Raw genomic sequence first — 27,314 nt, 5'->3', positions numbered from 1 at the left:
TTCGTAGTATCAAAAGTCCTCGTTACTACTCTCAAACACCAATAAGAACAAGATTGCAGGAAAAGTTTTATGTTGTAGAAGTCAAAAATAATTTACCAAAACTTAAAGAAACAACAGATGTAATGGTTAGTCCTTCATCAATAAAGGAAGTTCAAACACGAGTAACAAGGCAGCAATGGGAAAATTTATATGATGCAATTTACGAGATCTCATCAGTTTATCGTAATCAACTTTGGTTTAAATTAAGTAAAGTTGGAATCGATGACAAATTCATTGAAATTAAGAAGCAACAAGGTCAGGAACTTTTGAAAAAGACATCCGAAAAAACGCCAGAAAAATTGAAAGAACTTAAAGCAGCAAGTGAAGAGCAATGGGTTATAATGAAAAAATCTGAAAATTTCGCAAAGATCAAGCAACTTCCATCCAAGACTATAATCTTAACTAAAGACCTGTCAGCAAAAGTCACTCAATACTGGATAATCTTTGAAAAATCACCGTATAAAGAAAAATTGGTCCAGATTGCAAGAGTCTGCATAAATTACAGCAAGAAGGGAGGTTTAGAGCTTTGCAAATTTTACAAGCACGTCATCAACGCGCCAGTAAAAAAGCTTAAACATTAAAGTAAATTCCATTGTAATTTTTCATCATTTTTATTCATTAACACACGTTCTTAGTGACACAAAATTTCCATCATCATTTAGTGCTGTAATCTATTATCGTTTTGGTAATACACATTATTAATAAAAAGTAGAAACAACCGGACAAGATAACATTACGTCCCTTATTATTGTAGGATTTATTAATATGCGCATATATTCGTGTGCGAGATCGTGAAACACTTTCTTTTTTTTAATTCCTTTCTTATTTCAGTTTTATCGTTTTGATAATAAAAAAAACTTATATGATAGTAAATAATTAATTATCTATCGCTAAATAAAAGTCGATAAAGAGGGGATGTTGCATGGAAAAACACTAAAAATGCTTGTTTTCTTTAATTCTTATTTTGGCATTCTCTAATTTTTCTCAGCCTTTTCTAAGCGTTTACTTGCAATATATCTCAGCACTCTATTACCGCATAGGAACGTAAGAACGGAAAGACCCAATAAATACTGAATTGTTTGGAACATATTGAGTTTCAACCAGAAGCAGACGAAAAGTAAAAATATAGCTCCGAGTCCTCCGTGGAAACCTAATGCGCTTAAACTGAAACTGAAGTTTGATGTGTTGATTCCAATACGTCCCCAAAGGATGAAAAGAATAAGAATTGGTACTAAGCATAATCCAGTAAATAAGTCAGAGACGAAACGTGGTGGACGCTTTTCTGGTTCACGGAATAAATGATGAATTTCTGGACGAGGTTTTCTTGTGACTGAATTGTCTGTTTTTTCTTTTCTAGTTTCAAGAGAGAATTTCAAATTAACTTGACCGAGATTACGTGTGAATGAGTTGACTAATGAGGAATCTCCAATGATCAATTCTACATCATAGACGCCTGATTTTCCACTGAAATCACCAGCTCTTGCTCCAATATCAAGTTCAAATTTGTATGCTTTAGCAACATCTTGTTCAGCAACAAAGACAATTTCAGCTCCAGATTTATCAGAGAAACGAACGAATGCTTGATGAACAGACATGATTTTATTTGTTGTGTCATCGAACAAATCAAAGCGGAGACTGAGTTTTTGCTGATTATCAAGTTGGAAAACTTCTGGGAATTTACTGTACTTATCAAGCCATACCTTATTTGTTGGTGTTTGTGAATCTGCTTCAGAAATAGACACGTCAATCTTATCCAAACGAACTTTTCCTAAAACAGTTGCAACCATATTTGTCTGTTTGAATGATCCAGCATCGATATCAACTTTGTATGTTCCTTTAGCCAATTTCTTTGACTTGAGATCTAATTTGTAAACAGTTGAATCTTCTGATGATGGGACAAGGTTTTCAGCATCAATTGCTTTCTTGTTATCACTCTTTGATGTCAATGTGAGCTTAACTGCTGCTGGTTTTTCTTTCAATGCTTCTCCAAGTAAATCGCAAATTTTAATCTTCATAACTGGATCTTCTGGAGGAAGTTGACCATTGTCAGCAATACGAATGGAAATTGGAGTGATTTTCTTGTCAGCCATAATATTGCGTAGAGATTCCAATAACAAACTTGCTCCTTTAGCTTGTGTGACTGATCGTCGTGAAAGGAAGTATGAAGCAAATTTAGTAGTTTGTTCAGCAGTCAATGGAACTGCTTTATTATTATTTGATGTGACTCTTAATGCACCATTGATGACAAGAGATGTGACGCTTAAACCACCTTCGAATTGAAGTAATTTTCCATCAACTTCATCAGCTTGTGCAATAGCATCTTCAACACGATCAATTACTGAACTTGCAGCACTTCCCAAATCACTAGCAACATAAAATCCATAGCCAAGTGATGATAATGAGTCATCCTTTTTCAAAAGTGCCAATAATTTCTTTGACAATTTCTCCTTTGTAGCATCTTCTTTAAGAACAGAGGAATCGAGGTATTTCTGAGCATAGAATGTGTAGAATAATTCTTGTGTTGACGAAAAGTCCTTATCAAGTGATGTTTTCAACTGACTAACAAGTTCAGATGGAATTTTTTCACTGCACAATAATGTTGTGCTTGCGCCAACATAGTAATAATTCTTCTCAAATTCCTATAAAATAATAAAAAAATGATTATCAGTTACTTTACTGGATGATAGCACAAAATTACTTACATTCAATTTTGAGTCTTTATAAACTCCTGGGAGTTTCTTACATAAACTATCCTTAGTCTCTGATGGAATTTTTTTGGAATTGATGACTGAATAAAAGATGGTTTGTAAGTCATTTGACTTGATTCCATCGTTGAATATTTGTTGCAGTCTCTGAAGATCAGACTTACTCAAGAAATTATCTATAGTTCGCGTGGCACTAATGAAAGTCACTAGGACCGACAATAATCCAAATATTAAAGCTATAAATAGAAAGAAATGTATTAATTGATGATTTGGAAGTAAGATTGAGTCATTAATTGAAAATTTGTAATTATTTTCTTGCAATCAACAAAATGAGGTGCCGGCTGTATCTTATATCGATTTTTCACCTTATATTAATAGCATTTTGTATTAAAATGATATTAATTAGTTAAAGTAGATCATATTTACTCACTTGAACGTTTCATTTATCTTCCTAGTACTTTAATTAACACGAAATTTACTAAAAGTTTAATTTTTTTCGAAAACCTCTGATGTGTCCAAAAACTAATATTAAAGTAGCATCAACAAATTTGAGTATGTGTCAAAAGCGCTCTTTTGTTGATGTGAATTGATCTTTAGGATTCTATAGTAAATTTATTAATAATATTTAATAATATTAAAGATGAACGATTTTTGACACAAAAATAACAAAATTAACCGTTATTTTTAGTAAACTTTTTGAATTTTCATCCTAAACAAAACAAAATCTTTATTTGAAACCATACAAATTATTTTTCTGAAACCCTATAAATTTTGTTTTAGAACAATATAAATGTTTCTTCAGACAATAATATTTTGATTCAGACAATCAGACAAAGTGTAGCAGATTTTAGAAAATGTCAGAAAAACAAGCTAAAAAAACGAAACGGTTCCGGTTATTTTGAAATTTTAAAGACCGTTTGGATTTTTCAAAATGATTTTTTTTTGTATTTCTAACGGAAGTTTTGTCTGATTAACATGTGGTTGAACAGTGTTAACGAGAATATACATATTATTCCTGAAATTCACATAGACAATTAAAAAGACTAGACTTTGAGTTCATCTCAAGTTCTTCTGAAATTTTATTCAAGATTATCTCCTAAAATTAAAAAATACTTTATGAAATAGATACACATTAATAAGAAGGGAAAAAAATTATGCACTTAAGACATTCAAAACTAGATAAATTAAATATGTAATCTATGTTTTTTCGGTTACGAAATGATGATTAATTAAATTAAGGAGAAAGAAAGAAAATTTTTCTTTAAAATAAAAATTCATTAACATTAAATTAATTAATTAATAACTATTGTATTGATCTTTCCTGCATTTTCACGTTTTAATGATTCTTTTCATAGAATAATAATTTTTTTTTTTTAATTTAGTTCTTTTTACCTAACGAAAGTTTAATTAATTTCAAAAATTTTATTTCCTCTTTTTACAATTCAATCCATTCTACCGTCCTTAAAAATTTGACATCGCATAAAAATTTCTATATAAGTTTAAGTCCTCAAGTATTTACACAATTTTTATATAATATTACTTCTTCTTCTTCATCTATTTTAGTTATTATTGTTGTAATAATTTTAGTTCTTTATTTTTATATTTTGTGTATATTTTCATAATTTTTTTTTCTTTGAATGTGTGGAAAGCTTTCGTAGTAACTACATATCTTTCTAGTATTTCCTTTTCAAAAAATATGTGTGTAATTAATAAAAATGAAATTTTACAGTTTTAATATAATTAAGGGAAAGAGAAATGAAATATTTGAGTGAATAAGATGATTTACTACTACAGCGTATCCAGTTCACTTAGTTGTTACATTCTGTTGGTTATTTCTTTCAGTTTAACGAGAAAAGGAGTAAAATAATTGTAAAATCTAGTTCTTATCATTCATAGGCTGCCAAAAAAAAACAGGTTGACGATGGATCTTTATGTTGTACATTATGCTTGAACTCAATCTGTAAATTAATCAAATCATTAGTTGTTTGAAACTTCTAACAAGAAGATTAGAACATACCGATAACGTGGCTTTCAATATCATTCATTCTCTTTGCAGGTTGTGGAATTATTGTGATTTCATCGTTAATTTTAAGGGGTTTGAGGAGAGAGTCACCACTTCGAGATGTTGAACTTGATGTCGATGTTGCGGATTTGGCCTTATTATCCTTCTTTGCAACGGTACTGTGAGCAGAATAGACGTGATTCTCAAAAAGTTTATACATGCCAAACGTTGCCGTACAAACTGTACATTTATATGATAAATGGGCGGGCTTTAGTGTCATATTGTGATCACGTGAAACATGATTAAGAAGTTTCCATTGAAAGACCTATAAGAATAACACAAAGAAATCAGTAAATAAATCATCACGACAAAGTCATGTATTTCCATTTTATACCTTTCCACAAACGGGACATCGTCCAGAATCTTTTCCATTATTGGCTGCTTCTTGCATAGAACTTGTGACAAGTCCGTGCGAACCCAGTAAGTGACGTTCGAGACCTTGATCGGTGAAGAAACGATACTGGCATTTTTGGCAATTCAATGGTGGTCTATTGTAAATCATTTTCGGATGAATCTATCATAAGATACAAAAGTATTGTTAGTCTCGTTAATTCCAATATAAACTCGTAGAGTATTAAGAAATTAGCAACTTTGCAACAATTACCTTCACTTTATGAATCCACTGCATGTGATTACGTAACTGATCCAAATCTTTAATATATCCATCACAAATTTCGCATATGACAAACTGCGGCTTTCCGCCACTTGGACTTTGGCCAGGCTTCATTCCAGCGGCCTGTTGTTGTTGCTGTTGTCTTGGTAATGGTGTTATGGAAATGCTCGGCGTTGATCCACTTGTTTTTGCTGATTTTGGAGTTGTTGAAGCTGCTGCATTTGTCAAGGAAGATAAGAATGATGAGCTGGCTGCTGCTGCAGCAGCTGCAGGATTTAACATTGCCAGTTTCTGAGCCTAAAATGAAATTCCAAAATTAATATTGTTCACGAAATTAAAGCAATTATGATCGAAACTCACAACAACCTGCTGTAGGAACTGAGTGTTTGCCGCTGCCAGAGTAGCAGCAGCTAGTTGATAATTGTTTGAAAGCATGCTGGGATTGAAATTCTTAAATTGATTATTTCGCATTGAATTTGCATTGAGTTGAGGTTTCTGAATATTTTGACCGACTCTTTGACGACCTTTCATGTTAGTGCTATTGATAGACGTATTGTTGCGTTGTAATGCACTAATATTAGCAGCGACGGCATTTGCTTGAGCAGCTCTTTGTTGTTGTTGTGCTGCCATTGCCTATAATAGAAAATTATTGAAATAAGTAACAAAAAATGAGGGATTAAAATGAATATTTCTACCTGATAAGCAGTTGCGGCTCCTACTAATCCGTGTTTGGCCTTAATTCGTGGAATTTTAGCTGGAGGTTCCCAATCGAGAGGCGGGTTCAGATTAATATCTGGCTTGAATTTCTTAACGCATGCAGCTTCATGTCGAATCATTTTGGATTTGCCATTATCCTCGAATGGACAGTTGGGGCACAAATGGTAGCTGAATGGTTTCTCAAGACGACCTTTAATGTTATGAATTGCTTCCATATGATATAAAATGTCATGTACGGGCCTTGCTTCATATTCGCAATAATTACATTTGTAGACATTATTTCTTTGATGTGGAATTTCGTAGTGCATTGAGAGAACTAATTCGGATTCGGTTTTGAATTGACAAGACTCACAACGCTTCATCTTATGCTTGAATGGTGCATTATTCTCCTTTGACATTTCTAAGCTCTTTTGCAATGAATTGATTGCCATTTGTGTGGCTGTTGATGGAGCTTTGCCTTCTTTTTCGCGTTTCTTCTTCTGTTGTCGCAATAAATCACTCTGTACATATTCCTGCACCAAATTTATACCAATGGTCATAAAGAACTTTCCCAAAGGACTCTCGAAATATGAATCGCTCTTTGAATCACCGCCAATTCCAATATTATCTGAGCTAATAATGTGTGTTTTAATGGATTCAATGTCAGCATGAGATTCCTTAATTAGCACCTTTGTTCTCTTCTCACTATCCGAAGCTTCATCGTCCGTTGATGTGTTATACTCGTCCCAAGATTCATCGCCAGTTGTTGCACCTCGTTTTGGTCTACCACCCTTATTCTTTGCTGGCTTTGCTTTTTCGTCATTATCAGAACTATCGGCCGATTTGAGATTCGATTCAGAATCAACGCCCATAAGTTCATCTTGTAATGATTTCTTTTCATTTTTCAACTTTTCTGGTGATATAGTCTTACCAATTTCAGTTACAATTTCCTTTAAACTAGTCGATGGTGGTTTTTCATAAATATATGGAACAATAAATGAGGGAGCTTCCAAAACAAACATATCGTCAGTGAGATTCGGAAGTAATGTCGTTGAATTGGAAGCAGATGATGCTTGAGCAGCTTGTGTTGCAAATGGATTGAGAAGTGATGTACTTGATTTCGTTGTCAAATTAAGTGCTTGCGAACTTCCGGAGCTTGAACGACTATTTGTTGACAAATTGACCGGATAGCTTGAAGATGCTGAACTTGACGATGATGGCCGACTTAAATCAACACTGGTTATTGTAGTACCACTAAGTTTAATTCTTTTTGCTGGATTATCAACTTCCAGTGGGTCTTCTACAATTTCTTCTATGTCATCATCAAAATCTGTCACAGATTGTAAATTACTCTTACGTGGACGGCGAGGTGATGACTTTTCACTCGTTGCTGCTGATCCTTTCTTACTCTCATCATCAATCATTATACAGTCATCTTTCTCGTCCGAATCGGAATGAATGCTTACTGGTTTATCATCATCATCATCAAATTCCATTCTACTTTGATTTGTGCTTGTTGCACCATTGGAAATTCCTTCACTTTCACTAACAGCTGCTGATCTTTCAGCTGAGCGAAATTTTGATGTAGCACTTGAATTATCTTCTTCCGAATCTGATTCTTCAGAGGAATCAGATAAAACGACAGCAGCATCATCACTTTGGTGATTATTTGTCACTTTATTATTTTGATCTTCTGGAAGAGCTAAAACATCTCTCTCTGAATCCATTGTACCGTCTTCACTATTATTATCGGCTGTGTCTGGAATTGTTACTTCTTCTGGTTGTGATGGCATTTGCTCGCCATTTAATGATTCATTATCATCAACATCCATAGCTTCCTTCGAATTATTTTTATTCTCCTCTTTCCCATTTGTATTGTTACTATTACTACTTGGCAAAACTTTTGGTTCATTTTCATTGTCTTTAATTGTTTTCTTTAAATCTGCTGCAGAATCAATCTCCTCCATTTCTTGATCCTGCTCAACGTGATTTCCATTCAACTCTCCATTCATTTTTATCTGCGCTGTCGGCTCGATTTCTGTTCCAACTTCTCCCATTGTGGTTAATTTATATTTAGTAGCGTTCTGATGAAATTCTCTCTATCAATTTGACAATCTATAAATGAAAATCATCAACAAAAGATTAAATTAAATTTTTGTGATCCAGAAACATACAACATATGCAAAATATCAATTTTATCATAAGATAATCTATATAACTTTATTATTTACCAGTAAATTATCTCTTTAATATCAATTTAAAGTGATTAAATCGGATTTTACTAGGGTTTTTCTAAGGAAATTTAATTATGAATGAAAATGCGAAATCGGAGAAAATTTCTCTGAAAACTGAGCAAGTTTTTTTTTGCTCGTGTCTACCTGTCATTCAAAATTCAAAGATTATCAGTTAAAAAGTGCGCGAAAATATCTCGCAGAGTTTTATGGATGTGGCTTTTTGTGCCCTAAGGTCTCGAGAGAATTTTAAATTTAATTACTTTAACGCAATGTAATTTTTATATTATCAGTGATCAAAATAGTTTAACGATTAAAGTTTCCTTTGAAAATTCAAAAGTTTGAGCAAATTTAAGAAACTTTTTTGTTGCTCAGATTTAAATTTGAAAAATCAAAAGCCGTTGAAAAATCTTTTCTAATCTAATATGTAATTAAACAAATTGTGAATGATTAGGTAGTCATTATCATGTCAGCAAAAGTTTCGAAAATTTATATTGTAAAAGTGAATGAATCGAAAAAATGTTTGAGTGTATTTTTCATGGTCATCGAACTATCATTCACCCACACATGCATCATGTTCTTCTTCTTCCTTCCCTAACTCCCCCTTTTTTTTAAATGCCAAAAAATATTGTTTTTAGTCGAATCATTATAGAGAAGAATAAAAAATCGATAATTTCAGGAATTTTCCTGATAAAATTTTATACACAACTTTTTATCCTCACCCACTTTACGCTCAACTCATACCTTATGCTATGAACTTGTGAACGTAGTGGGTGGGAAATATTTTTGAGTTCTATCATCTCATACCCTCATCATGTCATGTCATAACTAACTAACGAGAAGAGAAACGAGCATAGGATTCCTTTAATCTCACCCTTACACAAGCCCATTCGTAATAATGTCTTTAGTGCCAAGTTAAGGATTTAGTATAGCTGCACAAATACATTCAACTCTCATCAAATTTTAGATCCTATACCCGATGTTGAATTTAGAAATTTTTATCGATTTTTGTTATCATCAAAATTTTTGAGTTTCATTAATCAAATTATAGGAGCAATAAAAGGAAGAAGAAGAAGCAAAAAAAAATTTTTGTCCAAAGTATGTCATATGCAAAAAAAATAAATAAATGCCTTTTTAGAACACACCACAATCAACATTTTAAAAATTATTTTTTTTTATAAGTAACCCGAAAAGTAGTCAGGGGCGCATTGACAGAAACGTTATGGAAAAAAACAACAACAATAACATATCTATCGAAATCATCAACCATTATAAAGCTTTATATACTGCTTTCATGTATAAATAAATTGAGGCACTCATACACACCAAAACTGGTATACGTAAACATTATATAAAGAATCCATACACTCACAACTTTCTCATAGCCAGAGTTGATGGCTTACGGATATATAGGTATACACAGAGTGGAAATTGGAAATGCAAAAAATTCGACCCCTTCATAATCATGATGACGAAATCATCATTAATACAGTAAGCGAGTAAGTGAGTGAGCATGTACAGTAAATAAATATTACTAAGGTTATTGTCTCCTTTGGCATTGATGACAAATGTTATTTTTCGTCACTTTACATGACATGGAAAATTTTAAATTAATAGAGCACTAATGTCTATCATGGATGATAACAGTATAGCTCTGTATAAGTAATTAAAAAATGATTTTAAGACCAAAACAGACATTGTAGAGAAAATAGACCAAGAAAGCAGTGAAATGAAGAAGAAAACTGGGAAAATATTTACAGTTACCAATGATGAGATATTTTAAATTCATCATTCAATGCTGTCTCATGTGCAGCGTGACATTTTTGATTAAATAAAAAAAAATGAAATTTCACATGATTAACACTTTTATGACATACACATTGTAAGTATAACTACATAATTGAGTGCGAACACAAGAAACAGTAAAATTCTTATTCCTGTGAAATTAAATGGACGAACGCTTCTGTCTATCAATCTATTCCTCTCACACAAAATGGTTACAATTGTCTTAGAAATAGTGTATATACATGGTATATTACATGAGCCGGATGAGGATTTAGTTATTGATCGGGGCACCCTCATGAAACTTAAGCATCACATCGTCGTATCGTAAGCAAGAAGGCAGAACGTGAACATCAAAAGAGAATGTAAGAAATTGCCTCACGATGATGCCAATGGTTTTCTTCTTATTCCTCTATTCGGTTTCGGTACTTTTCACTTTACATTATGTCTATTAAAAATACCTCTCTTCAAATCATTGAGGAGCATCATTGAGGAATGGAAAAGTTTTTTTTTTTTACCACAAAAGTTCTATGACATACATGCAGTTAGTTTAAAGGGATTTATGTTATTTTGACTATACACATTGCCGGCCTTTATGTATTTTGAATTTTGCAGGATAAAAAGCACATAGACTGTTAGTGACATAATAAATTATACAAATATGCAGTAGCTTCATGTCATAATTCTATAGAATTTTTGCAGTCATTTTCACACAATTTTTTGTATTTTTTGTTTTGATCACATGTTGTTTTTTACTGTATATTTTGATCAATGAATTACTACTGAACAGAGTTGTATGGCTTTCACATCTTTATTTACGTTGATTCTAGACATTCGTGAGATTTTATTGTCCGACACTCATTCACATGTTCCAATCATTAATGAAATGTATTTAATTATTTTATGAAGTAGACTAAAAGTCGAGTAAAAAAATAAAAATTTTATACATCAGCTGATGGAAAAGAACTGTGTATTTCGTCGTCCATGTAAAAATACACATATAAACATCGAAAATACTTTACAATTGCATTTTTAACATGTGCTTATGATCTATGAGCCCTCCGATCGACCCCCTCACTAAGTTTGAATTAAATCGCCATATTGGATTTTATTGAGAAAAAGTACAATTCGCCCCTTTACGGAGCGCCCATCATCCAGCGCGCAAAGCAACAACAAGAAATTTCAATTTTTTTTCCTCAACTACACACACATAATTTTCTTGCCGCCAAACACCGATACTTTCACAACATGTCTATGTATTTCATGTATATACATGCCAGTGTCGTACACATCCACACATTTCATCTATGTATTTTTCATCACAATTTTATGCTCAAATTTTCATTTTTCTTTAATTATCTTCACAATTTCATATAAATTTAATTAATTTATAATAATTCTCATATCCATCAACATTAATAAGTCCATTTAATACACGCCGTCCCTGTCAAATTGAGTGTGTATTAAAATATACGGCTTTCTGCCACTAATACACTCTCACATACACACACATACACAGTATATGATGCATGGTTTTTCTTTTTGACAAAAAATTTTTTTAATCACTTTTAAGATTGATTTTTCACCATTAATAATATCCTCAATAATATTTAAATCATCACATCCAACATTACCTTTTGTTTTTAAAACGATTAAAATAATTTTCATAACACTCGCGATATGATAAATGTGGAATTTATGCGAAAAAAATCTGTAGTTAGACCTGCGAGCGAGTCAACAGCCAGAATCGTACTAAAAAATCGTTTATAGCAGGAAACTTTGGTACGTACAAGGGGAAAAGTGAACAAAGATGGCGTCGTTTCTGTACTTAGCTAGCGGCTCTGTATTAATTCATTCAATAATAACAACAACAATATATAGACATAAAAATTCATGAAGGGACCCCTCTGCGGCTCTGCACATTAGTCGAATGGGATTATGATGACGATACTACTGAGAAGGATGTTACCTTCTAGACATTTAATTTCATGTCTTTTAAATAATTTTAAAAAAATCATAAATTTACAATTATCCTGAGCTTTTGGACACACGTGATTTAACGGCTGCATTTCCTATATCTGCATTATTATTGATAAATATCCTGAAATTTATGCTGTCGTAATTGAAATTCATAACTGCAACTTTGTTTTATGTCTTATAACATGTCATAGAATATTGAATATGTTATGTACCAAGAGCACATGTTTCATGAATGATCCTTTGTAACAGAAGCATGATTTATGCATTTAGGGATACATTTTAAAACAAATTGTAAGGATTGGCATAACGTATGTCTTACTTATAGGCAGACTGATGACTTTTGATAGAGCTGCATGCATTGACATCCAAAAAAGCTCATATTTGATATTTAAGACATTTAAATCAAGTCGTATGAATTTCCAAAGTCACATTCCAAAATGCATGATGTAAATTTTGTTTCAGCTGAGAATCGTCGTCAAGGTACATCTCATCAGGATGACTCATAAACGCATTTCTATATCTTCATTTACCGTAAATTGAAGTTTTGGTCTTTTCGAGACTTTTAAATACTTTTACATGCATCGTCGTTGACTCAATGGGAAAATCTTGATAAATTCATGTGGCAGAAAAAAAAAAGTTAGACATACCACAAAAATTAATTGCCAGATGAAAACTTTGCGTAGGCATTAAAATTTTTCCATTCTCAACTATTTGCTCTACTTTAGTCTGTAAAACTTAGTGTTATCTGATCACATACGAAGAGAAGAAGAGGAATGAAGGAGAGTGAGTGAGAGGGGGCATTTTCATATCAACTTCCGATTTTTAAAACACATGTATAGAATAGATGGAGTCTTACGCATATATATGAATCATAAAGCAAATAAAATTGAGAGATTTAAATGTGGAAACCCGAAAAATAGAACTTAACAGAATTAAAGGCAGGAGCGGATCGAGATAAATACCTAGTTACTTTCCATCATATAATTTATACATAACAGATGTTGCCATCCTACACACATATTGTTCTGACATTAAAAGCACCATATATGCTTAAATAAAAAAAAAAGACTCGTGTTCCTTAAACTGTCTTTATATCATTAACTAGTATCGGATGTTCTGTATTGTAAATGCGCAATAATTTCCTTTCCTTAACGAAAACAAACAAGCACAAAAGATTTTTGTATGTCGTATTTAATTCTCTGACTGACTGGACATGAGACATCGTAATCTTTCTAGAAATTTATGCAAGGAATTTAATCAGACTACATTTTATCTCTCTCCTCCTTTTGCGTATATCCATGGCAGAATTAGATTTAAAGGCACTACTTCTATAAAAAATGTATCTCCAAGTTTTAGATTCTTTCATTTTTTGGCAACGATTATTTGATTGAAGCGAATGAGTTTTTAAATTTGCCACGTCATTTGCAATATTTTTCTTTCTTGTTTCTATGCATTACATAAGTAAAATGTCTTGTCGTGTTTTTCATCTATTTCTCAGCACTCCATCTCACTCTCCCTCTTTGCTAATTTTTTTTTATTTTGTATTTTTCAATTTGAAGTTCAACCTATTTTATTTTTACATGTTCGACTTTCTGCCTGAAGCTTCTTCTTTCTTTTTTTATTCATTATGGCTCAACGCTTGATAATACAGCTTACATAAAGAAACTTTCTTTGTCTGTCCAAATTTTTTTAGGAAAAGTTTTCATTTCAATTTTTAATCAAATTTCTTAAATAAAGATCCAGTAATCTGGATGTTGAGCTTTTTTTGATTTGTTGAAAGCATCAAGCAAACAAAATTAATAAAATTGATTGAATGGATTTCCATAGCTCATTACATAACGCCAACTATTTCCTAGATAATACATAATGTGTACCCATCCATGTATATAAAATTATTTATATACTTAATGCACATAATGTAGAACATGAGTACCGTTTTATGAGTGTATGAGTGTATACATAGAAGTGACTGTACTTTTCTATATTTAATTTTATCAAATACTTTCAGCTCAACAGACGAACTCACAAACTTACACATTTTTTTTTCGAGCGAGATTTGGAATTGAAAAGCAGTTACGTACTTAACAATGATGATGATTACAATGATGTTGTTCTGTCTGCCTTTTAATTCTTTCTCATCATGCATGGGAATTTTTCAAAAATTCAAAGGAAATATAAAGTTTGAGTGATTTTTTTTTCCTTCGATTAATGATTGACTGACTGGCTGGCTAAATGACTGACTACACGAATGATGATGAATTGCAACAACAAAACTGCACAAATGACGCTTTAAAAAATTTTATTTTGTTTTTTTGCTTCTTCTTCTTCATCATATACAGTACAATACATTGTGAGTGCAATTTTGTCGAAAAAAGTGCATAAAAGTAAATTCTAGCACGCTTTCATTTATTATGAAAATAGAAACTTGCATAAAAAAAATGATGAATAAGTTATGACTTGAAAAATATATATAGCATGTAGGAAGTATGTACGATCATCATGAACAAATTTTTATTAAAAATCATCATCCGAAATTCCTTCAAATATTTCAAGTTTCTACCATCATTTGATATTACCAAGCTATCATTCCAAGCGTCAGTCATCAACATCATCATCATCCAGAGCCGTTTAAGCTTTTCTGCCATTTCAATGTGAAATAGTCCCTCGACGAACGTAAAGGAAAAGAATAACAACAGCAATAAGAATGACAGAAAAGTCAGGAGCGAAATGAATAAAGAATGTGTGCCCGAAAATGCAAACACAAAGGCAACGATAACGTACCTACCTAAATCCGTACTGTTTGCACATACATGCAAGCATCTAGCCACTCATACACACACGAAAAATTGTAATAAATGAAAAATCAGCGTAAATGCTGAAATGGTTTCGTCTTGCCTGATCATCATCATCGGGGAAACTCGATTGTTAGGGGGAACCGATATGGCAACACTTCAAATGCCATTCTTAGATACTCAATATTAGTGTCATGTAAAATGTGATTAATTGCTAATGAAAATATTTAAATGTAGCACGTTTACTGACTGATACATAACTATTGAGAAATTAATTTTTGATATGTCACACATTGATGACTCATGTGACATGATTAAGAACTTTCGGGAATAAAAGATTCTTATGTCATTGATCATTCATTTCCGAAAGTAGTCAATTTTTACAATAATTGTGAAATTAGAACATAACATGGAAGTAGTCATGTAATACATGAACTTTGATCGTCATGATCATTTGAAAGCTTTCCACGAGCATTAATCATGAATTGATGTGGCTGATCATGTTAGGACACAATATTTACTTATTAAAACTAATATATTGAGTCAGTCGTATGATCTTTGAACTTTAAAATTAAAAATAATTACAATGACCTGTTAGGAAGTTAGTGACGTAATGTTAATTATTTTTTCGCAAAGCTTTCAGTTCATGATATTGAGCAATGCATAAATTTACAAAACAGAAGTAAGGTATTCAAAAGTATTACAAAAGTAAAATATGCAGCACATTTATACATTACATGCATAAATCACAAATACCTTATCAATTAAGCTTTAATTAAGATATAATATTAGGTATGAGCTTTATTTGTCATTTTTTTATCAATCTCCATCATCATCAAATGACAATAAATTTTTTGCAGGCTTCTCCTTGTGTCTATCCTTTTTGGACTTTTTATCAGATTTCCCCGTAGATTTGCCTGATGATTTATCCTCATCTGCAGGATCCTTTATTTCGTCCTTTTTCTTCTTAGATTTAAATATTACTCGCTGATTAAGATCCGCTGGTTTCTCTGCTTCTTCTATAGTTAATTAAAGAATGTATGCACAGAAGAAAAGTTGGAGAAAAATTTCGTTAGAGAAAATGTTTACAGGTGGATTTTAAATGAAAATTCATTGCTACTATGATATTCAGTATTCATACACTGCATACATACATAAGGTAGAGTAGAATAAGCGTATATGAACATAAGCAAAACTAATACATATAAGTGACATGTGCTTTCTTCAATGTATTGGATTTGCACATTCTTCACTTTATCACATGAATAATGAGTGATTGTAATTAAAATCATTTTCAGTAAGATTCGAAAGTTATATTATAATGTGTAAACTGATGCATCGTATAGTCTTATTAAACCGTTAATTACGAATTATTGAGATAGGTCATTGAACTTTACCTTTCGCAATTCGTTGGGCTTCTTGTTCTGTCAAATCTCCTTTTTTCAACTGTACAACTTGGGGTTTCTCGTCATCTCTTTCTTCATAATCCTCGTCTTCATCGCTACTGCCTACATTTTGAATTGGTCCACGCTGTAAGCACAAATTAATCTCAAATGATCTAAATTAAGTCCTTGAACTGTTTATTACTTTTGCTTCCACTGTATCTGGTTCTTGATATCCTATTTGCTGCTTCATTCTCTTTAAAAATGCAGGCTCTTCTGGTTTAATAAATGCTACATTTCTTTTTGACATTTTTGTGTGATTTAGTTAATAATATTAAATTTCAATAAAATTTATTTATTTTCTATTTGTTTGTAAACAATAACATTGATTTTTTTGTGCGGGAAAATGAGTTTTGCAATAAAATGTTAACCTTTCTGGAAGGAATTCTCTAAAAATTGGCTATTTATCAATTAAAGCAACATTTCTTGTCTCAGAACTTTATCATATAATAGGCTTATAATTGGAAAATCATATGAACTTAATCAAACCATCAATTAATTTTGAAATCGATAGGAAATATTCATAAATTGAAGCACGTGTATGATGGTGAGTATTTACTTAGCTTATTTTTCCAAAACTCGATGAAATTCAACAAACTCTGAAAACACTCATTTTAAAAATAAAAGAATACGTTAAGAATTGAATAGAAAGGATTCGCAAAAAGTTTAAAATGCTTGTGTATGATTCATACACATTATAGATATTTATTTAAGGATATTTTGTCCGTGACAGAAATAACATTTAACTTCAACAAAAAATGCAATGCAACAAAATCAGCACAAATGAGATAAGAACAACGTTTTCCTTAATAATCTAATCAAGATACTTGATGGGTGGAACGTTAAGTCTTTGAGATAGATTGGTGCATGTTTGAATTTGGTTTGGTGTGTAGCGAACTCCACCAGCTTCATCTACTTTCTTCATATGATTCTTTTCGGGATCACCAGCAACCATAACGGGTTTTTCAGGATCAACCTATAAAAAATGTATCATGTGTTAGGTCTGAAATTGTTATGCATTGAAAATAAAGCATCCTTACGGGAGTCAAATTTCTTAAAATATCATTCATCTCGCTCAAGCGTCCACTAAAACCAGGAGCAAAGCAACTTGGATCAATGGCAATGAAAAATTGTCCGAGATCAGCTTCAGCATCAGATCCCATATGTGTCCATTTTCGGACTTTGTTAGAGAAAAGTGATCCGCTCAAAATTCCACACAAAACTTCAATCATAGCTCCTAATCCATATCCTTTATAACCGGAAGTAATTTCACTGCCACCAAGTGGAGCTAAACAGGCACTCTCAAATGCAACACTGGCATCTGTAGTCAGGTTTCCTTTTGTATCATGTGCCCAACCAAGAGGAATTGGCTCACCCTTTCGTCTTTGGATTTCAATTTTTCCTACAGCTGGAAATTTATTTTATTTTATTATTTGCTGCTAAATAATTGGATATATTAATAATCTTACCAACAGCAGTTGTGGCCATGTCAAGTACAAATGAATCACCATTTTCAGCGGGAGCAGCAAATGATAATGGATTTGTTCCTAAACCAGCTTCCATTGAACGAGTGGGTGTCATTAAAGGTGATGTATTTGTGCCACTCATTCCAATCAATCCTGCATTCATGGCACGCATTGTGTACCAACCAGCAATTCCATAATGATTTGATCCTAATGAAAGATAAAAAAATAAAGCACAAGTTCTTAACAAAAAATACACGTGCGTGACATTACTTCTTGCTGTTACTACGCCAACACCGACTTCCTTTGCCTTCTTTATAGCAAGATCCATACAGAAGTTTCCAACGACTGCACCCAAACCATTTTTGCCTATATATTGATTTGATTGAAGAAAAGATTAGAATTTTGTGACTTAATATGATTAATGACAATTTTACCATCAACCCAAGCCGTTGCAGGCGTTTCCTTAAGAATTTCAGGTATCACCATGCCATCAGTGGAATTCATGTGTAAGTCATTAATGTACATTTCCAAACGATTCATTCCATGACTAAAGTGTCCGCGGTAATCAGCCTCAGCAAGTAAATCTGCCATAGCCTTTGCATTTTCTGGACTACATTTTGAATTTAAAAAGCAGTCATTCATAAATCTTCTAGTTTCCTCAATAGGTACGAGACCAATCTCTGTATAAACAAAATAAAAAACATAATTTAGACTTGATAAAGTTTAAAAAACATTTCTGTCAATATTATTCTAATGTTCGTGACTGCTTAGCCATCTGTTTTGTTTCTCTTATCAACTTACTTTCTTCACTTGTTTGTGCCATTCTATAGACTGATGAATTGTGTAGATTTCTTACTTGAGCGATTACAATATCTGAGAAAATGTAGATAAGAGGAAATGTAAGCATGTATGTAGTTTGCAAAGAAAATTTGAATAAGCGAGGAATGAAGAAAATGAAAATTTTATTATAGGCACTTCAAGCTTGAAGCGTGTTCTTAGATAAATTAAATATTTAAAAAGGCATTCATGCTCAATATCACAAAAGCGACTTCAGTGACTTATTATTAAAAACTTCAATGACTTCTTTTCCTAGAATCAATTTGGGCATCAAACCCGAACAGTACATCGTGTTCGATAATGCACTGCTGCGTCGCCATATTAACGTCTCGAAGTAGCCTTAAAGGTATCATGGCAGCTAATTATGATCAAAATTTGCAGCGACAATTTTGGTTCGCGACATTGTGCTACCCGGCAAATTGAACTCTTATAGAATCGTTAATTTGTTGGTCAATGAGTGTCTATAATGTCAATTCGCACGCAAATATTAATAATTTGAACAAATAGTCAATTGCGTCAATTTATTGGAAGTCAGAAGACAAAATGTGAATATTTTACACTAGTCATAAAATTATCTTGAAAACAATTTACTAGAGCAGCAAAACGTGATGTCAGATGAAAATTAATACATTTTGTATTCAATGGATATACACAAATGACGTTCCCATGTCAGGCAATTTAATAATTTTAAGTTATGTCAATTAACTGCATACCTAAGTAGACCACACGGGAATCGATTTAAAATTCCAATCAACTTAGATTTCTGTGAATATATAAATTTTCGATATCGTCACAAGCTTGTGATTCCTAACTCATATAGAAGTAGAAGAAAAATGTATTATATTTATAAATATATTCAAAAGCATATCACAGTCCACACAATCGAATAAATGTTATACAAGAGACATCCGATTTTCTCATTCAGTTGTAAGTCAGAATGAAAGGTCATCTGGATTTATTTTTGTTTTTTTCATATGAAGCACATCCAAGTTCAGATTCAAGGCATGTAAGCTGATGTTTACATTACAGATGTAAATAAGAGTCACAATAATCATAAAATGATGAAAATTCGCATCCAAGGTCATAATTCTCGTATTTCTTATATCGACTTTAGCAGGTAAGCCGGCGAATGTATTATTAATAGTTGGTGCTAATCATTTAAAAAAAGGAACGAATTTTTTGTCAATAACTCAAATACCGACAAACCTCTGCAGGTATATCGAGTCCGAATACACATAAGTCATTATTATTTTTATCAGCTGCACGCAGCACAATATAATATTTTTGAATCCAAACGAGATTTCATTCTTCTTCTTATTCCATTCCTTTATATTCTGTATTGAAGAAAATGTTCTGCGTGCCATTGACATTTTTCGCAACTGCCTAACACACATTTTTGTGTGATGAAGAGTACAAAAAGGGAATAAGGGGAGTAAATAAAAGGACTCGATTCGCATCTTATTCCTATTGCGCAATTTCTTTACTTCTTTGACCTTAACTTGATTTTGAAAATTTCTCATAAATGTTTGTTTATTTTTAACACAATGTGTTGCTACTTCCTGCTGCAATTAGAATTAAATTTGGTTTTAAGATTATTTTAACCATGCACAATGCCACAATAATTAAAAATTGTTTTGAGTTTTGCAACTTTTATGATAAGTTGGCTTGATAACAACATTATCAAAGAGTTATCGTATTAAGTGGAAAAATACGAAATTTTACTAAGAAGAACTTATTTTTAGGAGATAAGAAGTCACTCAAATAAAAATAACGAAAGTGGCTTTTTTGTGTGAATTTTTTATGAGCAGATCTTATTAATAAAATTATTTTTTCCTCGCACAAAATAATATAAGCGTCTTTACCATTCGAAAATCCACGAAACACTGCTGTTCTGCTCTCAACAATTGTTGATATGTGCCGCACATTTTTTGTGTGTTTGTATAATTCCCGTGATGACGAAGTGATCAAACTTTGTTGACAAAACAGTATTGATGAGCATATTCTCAGACTACTTGAACTCATTTTCTTTTTTGATAATTAACTTTATGTGCCTTATTAATGTTGCTTTATGGAATCAAGTTAATAAATAAATTATTGATTGCTTTTTATGACAATATTTATCGTTATTTCGTTAATGTCAATAGCACAGTTATACACTTATCCACTATACAAAGTTAATTATAAATATCCAACACTAAAATAAGCCACAATAATTAATTAATTCCAGGTTCAAAAATTAACTTATTTGTGTTTACAAACAAATCGACAAATAAATGAAAACCTTTTTACTTTCATTTTTAACAAGCACTTTATATTAAAGGAGAATTTAAAAGAGATTTAATAAATCCAACGATTCTTAATTAAAAAAAGTTCATTAATCTTAATTATGTACGTCGCTTTGAACATTATCACTGACGAAAATGTTTACTAAGTTTGTTTTGAAAATTAAATCTCAATTAAAAATGGAATTAAGAAGAGAAGATAATTAAATTTTGATGAATCTGTAGGTTCCAGTTTTGTAGCAGTGGTATATGTAATTTAATTAAAACTACATCCTAACGGATTATTATAGAAATGAGATGTTTATAAATCCGAATTCAATACAGACTGAACATTTTTACTATAAAAAGGGGTGTTCAACTACACACAATAAATATTATTCAAATCTCAAATGAACGTTATAACATCCAGTGTCATGAGAACTGTTAAAAATCTTTCTTTCTTTTTCAGATCACTTGATCATTCAACAATTTTTCTAACACTGATTCATGTCTGTATATGGATCCGGAGATTTCAAAGCACAAAGTCATTAAACAAATAATTAAGGCACTAATTTTTGAACAAAATATTCTTAACTTGACTTCGGACTCAAGCTACATCTGTATCAAAAATTTGAAAATGATCTTTGGAGTTTGCTTTCTTAATAGCTCGAACCAGTATAATTTTATGACACAATACACCACCAACTATGAAGAGCACATTAAAAAACTTATTTATTTCCCTATTACCATCCTGAGGTTAATTAAAATGAATAAGCAATTGGCATAGGTGTAAAGCATGGATCTGATATTTTAATATTGAGGAGAGAAAAAGAGCGAAAAAAATCTGAGAGAGTGAGAGAAAAATTTGCAAGGTGCAATAAATGAAAAAAGCTGAAAAAGCGACAAAAATCACCAAGGTTGTGAAAAGGTTGTAGAAGGTTGAATGAAATTTTTTCTTCTTTCTACTTCCTTCCGCAAAGTGCTAATTGAAAAACAGAGGTTTTCTGTCGAATAATTTGTAATACATTATTGCCACAATTTACACCTTAGTGATTGATTAGATTTTGAGCACTGACAACAGAACTTATCAAGAATTAATCGCACAAATTACAAGCTACGTTTTAAAAATAGAAATCACAACCTGACGATTTGAGGATATAAAAGAAACTAAAGAAAACTGCAATTCGTCCTGGAATATCGTGGGAAAATTGTGCATTTGAGGAAAAAAATCAATAACTGCTCTAAACTGAAATTAGGTCAAGTCCAAATTTTAATACCGTATTTTCCAGTTGTACTTTTTCGATATGTCACTTAATTTTAGCTTTAGCTACGAGAATATTTAATTTCGAATGTTGAGATTATGACGCGTGGAAATAGACTACACACGCTTGCTTAATGTATATTTTTGTTTTCTTTCCTTTCATTCTGTAGCTTATCTTCAAAACAATCAACTTTTTAAAAACACAACAAAATTAACGGACTTTATTTGAGTAGCACGTGATACATACACATAGATCTCGACGCGCGTCAAAAAATATTTGAACAGATATTCTGTTTATTGAGACTTTAGTGATGTATTGAGCACGCGTCTAATGCTTTATCACTAAAATATGTTAACTGATGTTCTATTCATAATTAATGACTCCACACAGGAGGCAGCAGAAGTACTAATGAAAACATGACTGATTAAGATTGACATCAATTGATATCCATAAACTTCATTAAAGAGCTTAAAACACAACTCTAGAAAGCTCTCAATTCAAAAGCTGTCTGAGTGAGCTTTCAGATTTAAAAATTTTTGAATGACCGCATGGCAATGAAAAAATAGAGCAATGTACAGAGAAATATTGTGAGGCAACGGATGAAACCATTAAAACATAATTAAGTTAATGAGCAGAATGAAAAAACTGATGATAACACTTTTTGCAATTAATTATTCATTCGGTAATAAGATTAAATAAATTATTCAATGCCATTTGTTTCATTTTTATTGTAGATTGAGTGATAACGGATATTAAATGAATTTCATATGTGTGGTATGATAAAATATTATTTTTTCGTTAATTACATTTATTGAACTCAATATACCTAAAAGTATGTAAATGAGAGGAACCGATAAATTGGTTTTCATTGCTCGTAAAATTTTTATACCTCGATTTGTTTTATTTTGTTCCATTGATTTATATAACGAATTGATCTGCAAATCTAGAGAAAAACCCGACCTTCAAAACAAGATCCAGTTAACTCCAAATCACTTTTCAAATAATTTGTAAAATTTAAACATTTAACGGTTTTCTAGAATTTAAATTTTATAACAGTTTTTTAAAATTCAAATTTAATGAAAGCAACGCTTTAAAAAAAGATGTCACAGAGCTAACGCTTCAAACAAGAGCTTTCTAGTCTGCAATATATCTCGGACTTCATATAAAGAGTAATCTTTAAGCTCTTCATACTCCCATTCTAAAATATTGAACGAGCATATTGCTTATCAGCAGAACTCTAAAACTAGGATTTTGCATAATTTTGTTCAATAAAGTTGAACATTCTTATCAATACAAGTGCTGTACATGTTTTATCCTTTCCGTTTATGAATTACTTCTTCAGTGTTTTGAACTCTCATGTGGAACATATTTCTTGTACACACTTGTATAGTCAGAGCAAGAAGCAGAATTAGATGTAATCACAATTTGGATGAAATTCAGTACAACGCATGTGCTTTTCTGAAACAAAGCTGCTGTTGCGTATGACAGAATAATAAGAAAAATGAATTGTCTCAAAATATATTCAATCTCAATTTGTACCAGATATAGATGCACAAGACAGAACTCCCAACAAATTTTATGTACAGAATGTCCACAGTGAGGGTTCATTGATTCATTACTGCAAGCAAACACAAATTGCTTAATAACGATAAATCTTTGCAGATAATATTACGTGCCTTCGTTATGCTGAGATTGAAACAGGGTAAGATAGAAATGTTTATGTTGTTAACACAATTCTAAGCGTTGAGATTGATCTAAATAATGCAAATGAAGTTACCATATCTACAGCTACGAAACATGATATCACAAATGTACCTTAAAGCTTCCCTTATCAACGCTAAGAAAAGAAAAGCATGGATGACAACGAGCGTACTCAAAAAAAGACATGAAGATTTAATTCAATCAGTATTAAGATTATCGAAACGTATGTTACAAAACTGTCAATGATTGCTGTGCTAAAATATTTGTACGAAATGATAATTCGATGAAAAGGAACGATGATGGATATAATGTCGCACTTGTGTGTCATGCTATGATATATTGAAATATATCATCTAACAAATTTTATGCTCTATAAAACAAATTCGGAATCATATATCTAAATCACAGAGAGTACAGAGGAAGTTATAGCTCATCAGAGATTTCCATTTATTTTTATAGGACAGACACTGAAAAGTTTTCAATTCATAAACTGTAGAATTGGATATGCAATAAAAATCAAATCTAAATCTGCCAATGACACAACATGTCCGACAGATTATATCTATCGTCTAATGCTCATGAGGATATGATAGTTTCTGAAGAGCTATTGAAATTTTTATTAACTCACGTGTTGATAGATAGAAAGTACTTCCAACAAATAACAAAATTATTCATTGATGGCAGCAATTTTCTATGCTTATCCTCTTTTATGACATGATGATGCTATAACCGAGAATTTTATGTCATCATTGAAGCTTTAAAACTTTATTTTTAAAAAGCACTGAACAATCTCCTGTTATGACAGCTATTTGAGAAGTATATTCTCATTTATTGAGCAAATAAAGTGATGTATGTAAACTTTATTTACGTATTTATCATGTCCATTAATCTAGAACTATAAAAATATGATCAATCTTAAATAAATCAATACATACCACATATGTGCGTCTATGGCATTTAGATTTTTATCAAATATTGGAAAAATCAATACAATTTGTTGCCACAGAAAGCAACATCAGTCATCATTAAAAGAATCATTGAACCGCATTTTCTAATTAATGTGAAACAAAATATTCAAAATTTGTATCAAATTTGCTCATGTATGTAGGAGTTATTGAATTTCCCATACATACTTCCATTACCAATATTTTCTTATTTGTTAATTACTCGTCTCGTGTAAATAAAGCTCTTGTAGGGATCATCATCTTCATGACAACAATTAGCTTGGATCTTCTTTCAAATTGGAAAACTGAGTTAATGAAAGTATGAAATACTCGAGATTTACTAGCTATAGGTAGCTGTAGGTAGGATTATCTAGGATTAAGCTCATTAAATCCTACCTTATGACTAATTACACACTCAGAAGATTTATTATTTTAATGAAAGTTTATTCTATAGAAATGAATGACATCATGAAAGCTTTTAATGAGCCTCATAATCTTCTTTCTAAGACTGTCTAAGACTTAATTTTCTTTATTCTATCCTTCTGAACTGAATGTTATTATCATTAGGCTATTCAAATAATACGTAATAATTCATGTGATATTGTTGAAGTATAAACCAACAAAGCTTATTTATTAATAAGTTTAATTAAAGACTCTTCACGAGACTTAATTTAATAACAACGATGTTTATTCTTCAGTGATCAGAAAGAGACAAAATATTTACATGAAGGGGACTAACAACTTTAAAATGGGCAATCAACTAATTGTAGTTGCAATTATAATTTGAATATTAAATGACAGTTACATATTCTTGACAGTTATCCATACGATCCTTCATAGTGTAAATTACAGGAACGTATAGCAGGCAGTCATTAAAGCAATTAAATGTATTAAAGTGCTTATCAATGCACACTCCTCGATGCAAAAAAAGAAGATAAATACTGTTAATTGAAATTATTATGTGGCATACATTAAACTTGCACTAATAAATTATGGATGGAGGAGTTTCATATAATTCCATTCTGCAAATGAAACCGCACATACACCCACATTTAGGATAATATGTAGAATACTTTCATTTCATCTAAACTTGTGGTTTAATAAATATTTAATCAACTACAAAATAAATAAGCAGAAGCTTTGGGGCTTTTCCAAGAACAGAACTGTGATGCGAATATCATTTGGATTATAAAAAATAACATCCAACAGTGCTTACGAAATTGACATCTCTATTTCTAAATAACACATGTCGTCATGAATTTTTTATGCTGTACAATTAATTTTTTTGTATGAAGAATTTTCAGTTTTTGTCACAGATCCAGCTTGCCATTAAATTTCATTGTAGGTGTGGATTATCAATGGAAATATTCAACAACAACACGTATATACTCAAGACTGTGTCTATAAATAAATATAAATTTACAATTGTAATGTCGTTCTTCTCATAAATAACCTTCGTAATGCATGCTCATGACAGGATTGGTTTTTATATAAATCTAAAATTACAGTCATTATCATCTAGGCATTCAGCGCAAATGAGAGACCATTTTCATTTTGACACCAATTTTGATAGAGTCGTTCATCATGTCACATCTAATTTTTACAATTTTCATCATTTTTACGGCTTTTATTTTGGATGTCAAGGTAAGACGAATATTAAGGAACGAACTTAAGATGACAAGAACTTTTTCATTACTATTTTAGTCACAAAATTGCGGACCAACGCCTCAAGTTGTAAGTATTATCGTTTAATTGCTTAAATCGCAGGAGTGTGTTAATTAACAAAGTTATTAGCATAAAGCCGGATCCATTAAGAGAAGACAATGTGTAGACGTCTGACCCGAGCGACACAAATTAAGAAGGTTCCGCCACAGAGCTGTAAGTAGTGGAAGCCATTTGATTACCACATGAAGCTTCCATTTGTTGTTAGCCATGTTGTAGCCTTCTACACTTGTGTCGCTCGGATGACTGTTAAGCTATGAATAAAATCACAAAAGGAAATTTATATTCTTTTATTCTCGTCTTTTTTTAAAGCTGCCAGAAACGTGCTGTTCTATTCCGGAATTTTTCGATGATTCAGATTTAATAAAGTGTAAAACAGCTCGTACATCAAGAGCGAAGAGATTTGCGACATCACGAATGGAATTAGGGACTTGTTATCTAGATTGTGTTTTTGAAACGACCAACATTACTTTTGCCGGTGGACGAGTCTTGAACACTCACGTTCTATTGAAAATATTATTGAAGGAAACACCCAATGAGCCCCAAGCGATACAAGTAATCACAAATGCTGTCACTCAGTGTATTAGTGATTTAAACAATGGCATTTTGAAGGTTCGTAATCCAACTGTCAGCAATTGCTCAACGATACCATCAGCAATTATGATGTGTATCCACAAAAACTTTTTCATGAATTGTCCATCAAATCGGTTCTTGAATTCTATCCCATGTGCACAGCTGAAAGATTATTTGAGGAGATGTCCGATAGGCATTTAGTCAAA

The 27,314-nt window shown here is 31.7% G+C and overlaps 4 protein-coding genes across 4 annotated transcripts; all 4 read right to left on the bottom strand.

The window, feature by feature from the left end:
• Positions 1-631: 631 nt before the first annotated feature.
• On the bottom strand, positions 632-3,292 carry OstDelta (oligosaccharide transferase delta subunit). Its single transcript, XM_070638301.1, has 3 exons — positions 3,175-3,292; positions 2,742-2,980; positions 632-2,678 (listed from the first exon to the last, which is right to left on the bottom strand). Exons 1-3 carry the CDS (start codon positions 3,185-3,187, stop codon positions 1,014-1,016), a joined length of 1,917 nt encoding a protein of 638 aa, XP_070494402.1. The 5' UTR covers positions 3,188-3,292; the 3' UTR covers positions 632-1,013.
• Positions 3,293-3,901: 609 nt separating this feature from the next.
• Positions 3,902-11,874, bottom strand: LOC139088937 (MOG interacting and ectopic P-granules protein 1-like). Its single transcript, XM_070638299.1, has 7 exons — positions 11,763-11,874; positions 6,115-8,230; positions 5,780-6,052; positions 5,411-5,716; positions 5,141-5,320; positions 4,762-5,071; positions 3,902-4,702 (listed from the first exon to the last, which is right to left on the bottom strand). Exons 2-7 carry the CDS (start codon positions 8,170-8,172, stop codon positions 4,698-4,700), a joined length of 3,132 nt encoding a protein of 1,043 aa, XP_070494400.1. The 5' UTR covers positions 8,173-8,230; positions 11,763-11,874; the 3' UTR covers positions 3,902-4,697.
• A 3,802-nt stretch (positions 11,875-15,676) lies between these two features.
• Positions 15,677-16,654, bottom strand: LOC139088993 (uncharacterized protein KIAA1143). The gene is made up of 3 exons (XM_070638379.1): positions 16,488-16,654; positions 16,298-16,430; positions 15,677-15,919 (listed from the first exon to the last, which is right to left on the bottom strand). Exons 1-3 carry the CDS (start codon positions 16,590-16,592, stop codon positions 15,720-15,722), a joined length of 438 nt encoding a protein of 145 aa, XP_070494480.1. The 5' UTR covers positions 16,593-16,654; the 3' UTR covers positions 15,677-15,719.
• A 353-nt stretch (positions 16,655-17,007) lies between these two features.
• LOC139088949 (uncharacterized oxidoreductase YjmC) lies at positions 17,008-20,682 on the bottom strand. The gene is made up of 7 exons (XM_070638313.1): positions 20,508-20,682; positions 18,610-18,681; positions 18,243-18,488; positions 18,079-18,174; positions 17,812-18,015; positions 17,383-17,750; positions 17,008-17,318 (listed from the first exon to the last, which is right to left on the bottom strand). The coding sequence occupies exons 1-7, from the start codon at positions 20,665-20,667 to the stop codon at positions 17,157-17,159; spliced, it is 1,308 nt and encodes a 435-aa protein (XP_070494414.1). The 5' UTR covers positions 20,668-20,682; the 3' UTR covers positions 17,008-17,156.
• Between the last annotated feature and the right edge of the window lie 6,632 nt (positions 20,683-27,314).

Source organism: Chironomus tepperi, unplaced genomic scaffold (assembly GCF_022539635.2).
Source record: "Chironomus tepperi strain 1889 unplaced genomic scaffold, CSIRO-AGI_Ctep_v1 contig_172, whole genome shotgun sequence".
Lineage (NCBI taxonomy): Eukaryota > Metazoa > Arthropoda > Insecta > Diptera > Chironomidae > Chironomus > Chironomus tepperi.
The sequence above is the reverse complement of the archived record's forward strand: the minus strand, read 5'-3'. Positions and strand labels throughout refer to the sequence as shown.

Excerpts from the sequence above, each read along its gene's own strand:
- LOC139088993 (XM_070638379.1), bottom strand. The coding sequence starts at position 16,592 with ATGTCAAAAAGAAATGTAGCATTTATTAAACCAGAAGAGCCTGCATTT. Across the intron at positions 16,431-16,487 it reads CAGATACAGTGGAAGCAAAA|CGTGGACCAATTCAAAATGT; the intron begins GTAATAAACAGT and ends TTGTGCTTACAG. Across the intron at positions 15,920-16,297 it reads AGCCCAACGAATTGCGAAAG|AAGAAGCAGAGAAACCAGCG; the intron begins GTAAAGTTCAAT and ends AATTAACTATAG.
- LOC139088949 (XM_070638313.1), bottom strand. The coding sequence starts at position 20,667 with ATGAGTTCAAGTAGTCTGAGAATATGCTCATCAATACTGTTTTGTCAA. Across the intron at positions 17,751-17,811 it reads CATGGCCACAACTGCTGTTG|CTGTAGGAAAAATTGAAATC; the intron begins GTAAGATTATTA and ends ATAAATTTCCAG. Across the intron at positions 17,319-17,382 it reads TTTTAAGAAATTTGACTCCC|GTTGATCCTGAAAAACCCGT; the intron begins GTAAGGATGCTT and ends CATTTTTTATAG.
- OstDelta (XM_070638301.1), bottom strand. Across the intron at positions 2,679-2,741 it reads ATAAAGACTCAAAATTGAAT|GAATTTGAGAAGAATTATTA; the intron begins GTAAGTAATTTT and ends ATTATTTTATAG.
- LOC139088937 (XM_070638299.1), bottom strand. The coding sequence starts at position 8,172 with ATGGGAGAAGTTGGAACAGAAATCGAGCCGACAGCGCAGATAAAAATG. Across the intron at positions 6,053-6,114 it reads GAGCCGCAACTGCTTATCAG|GCAATGGCAGCACAACAACA; the intron begins GTAGAAATATTC and ends TTTCTATTATAG. Across the intron at positions 5,321-5,410 it reads AGTGGATTCATAAAGTGAAG|ATTCATCCGAAAATGATTTA; the intron begins GTAATTGTTGCA and ends ATCTTATGATAG.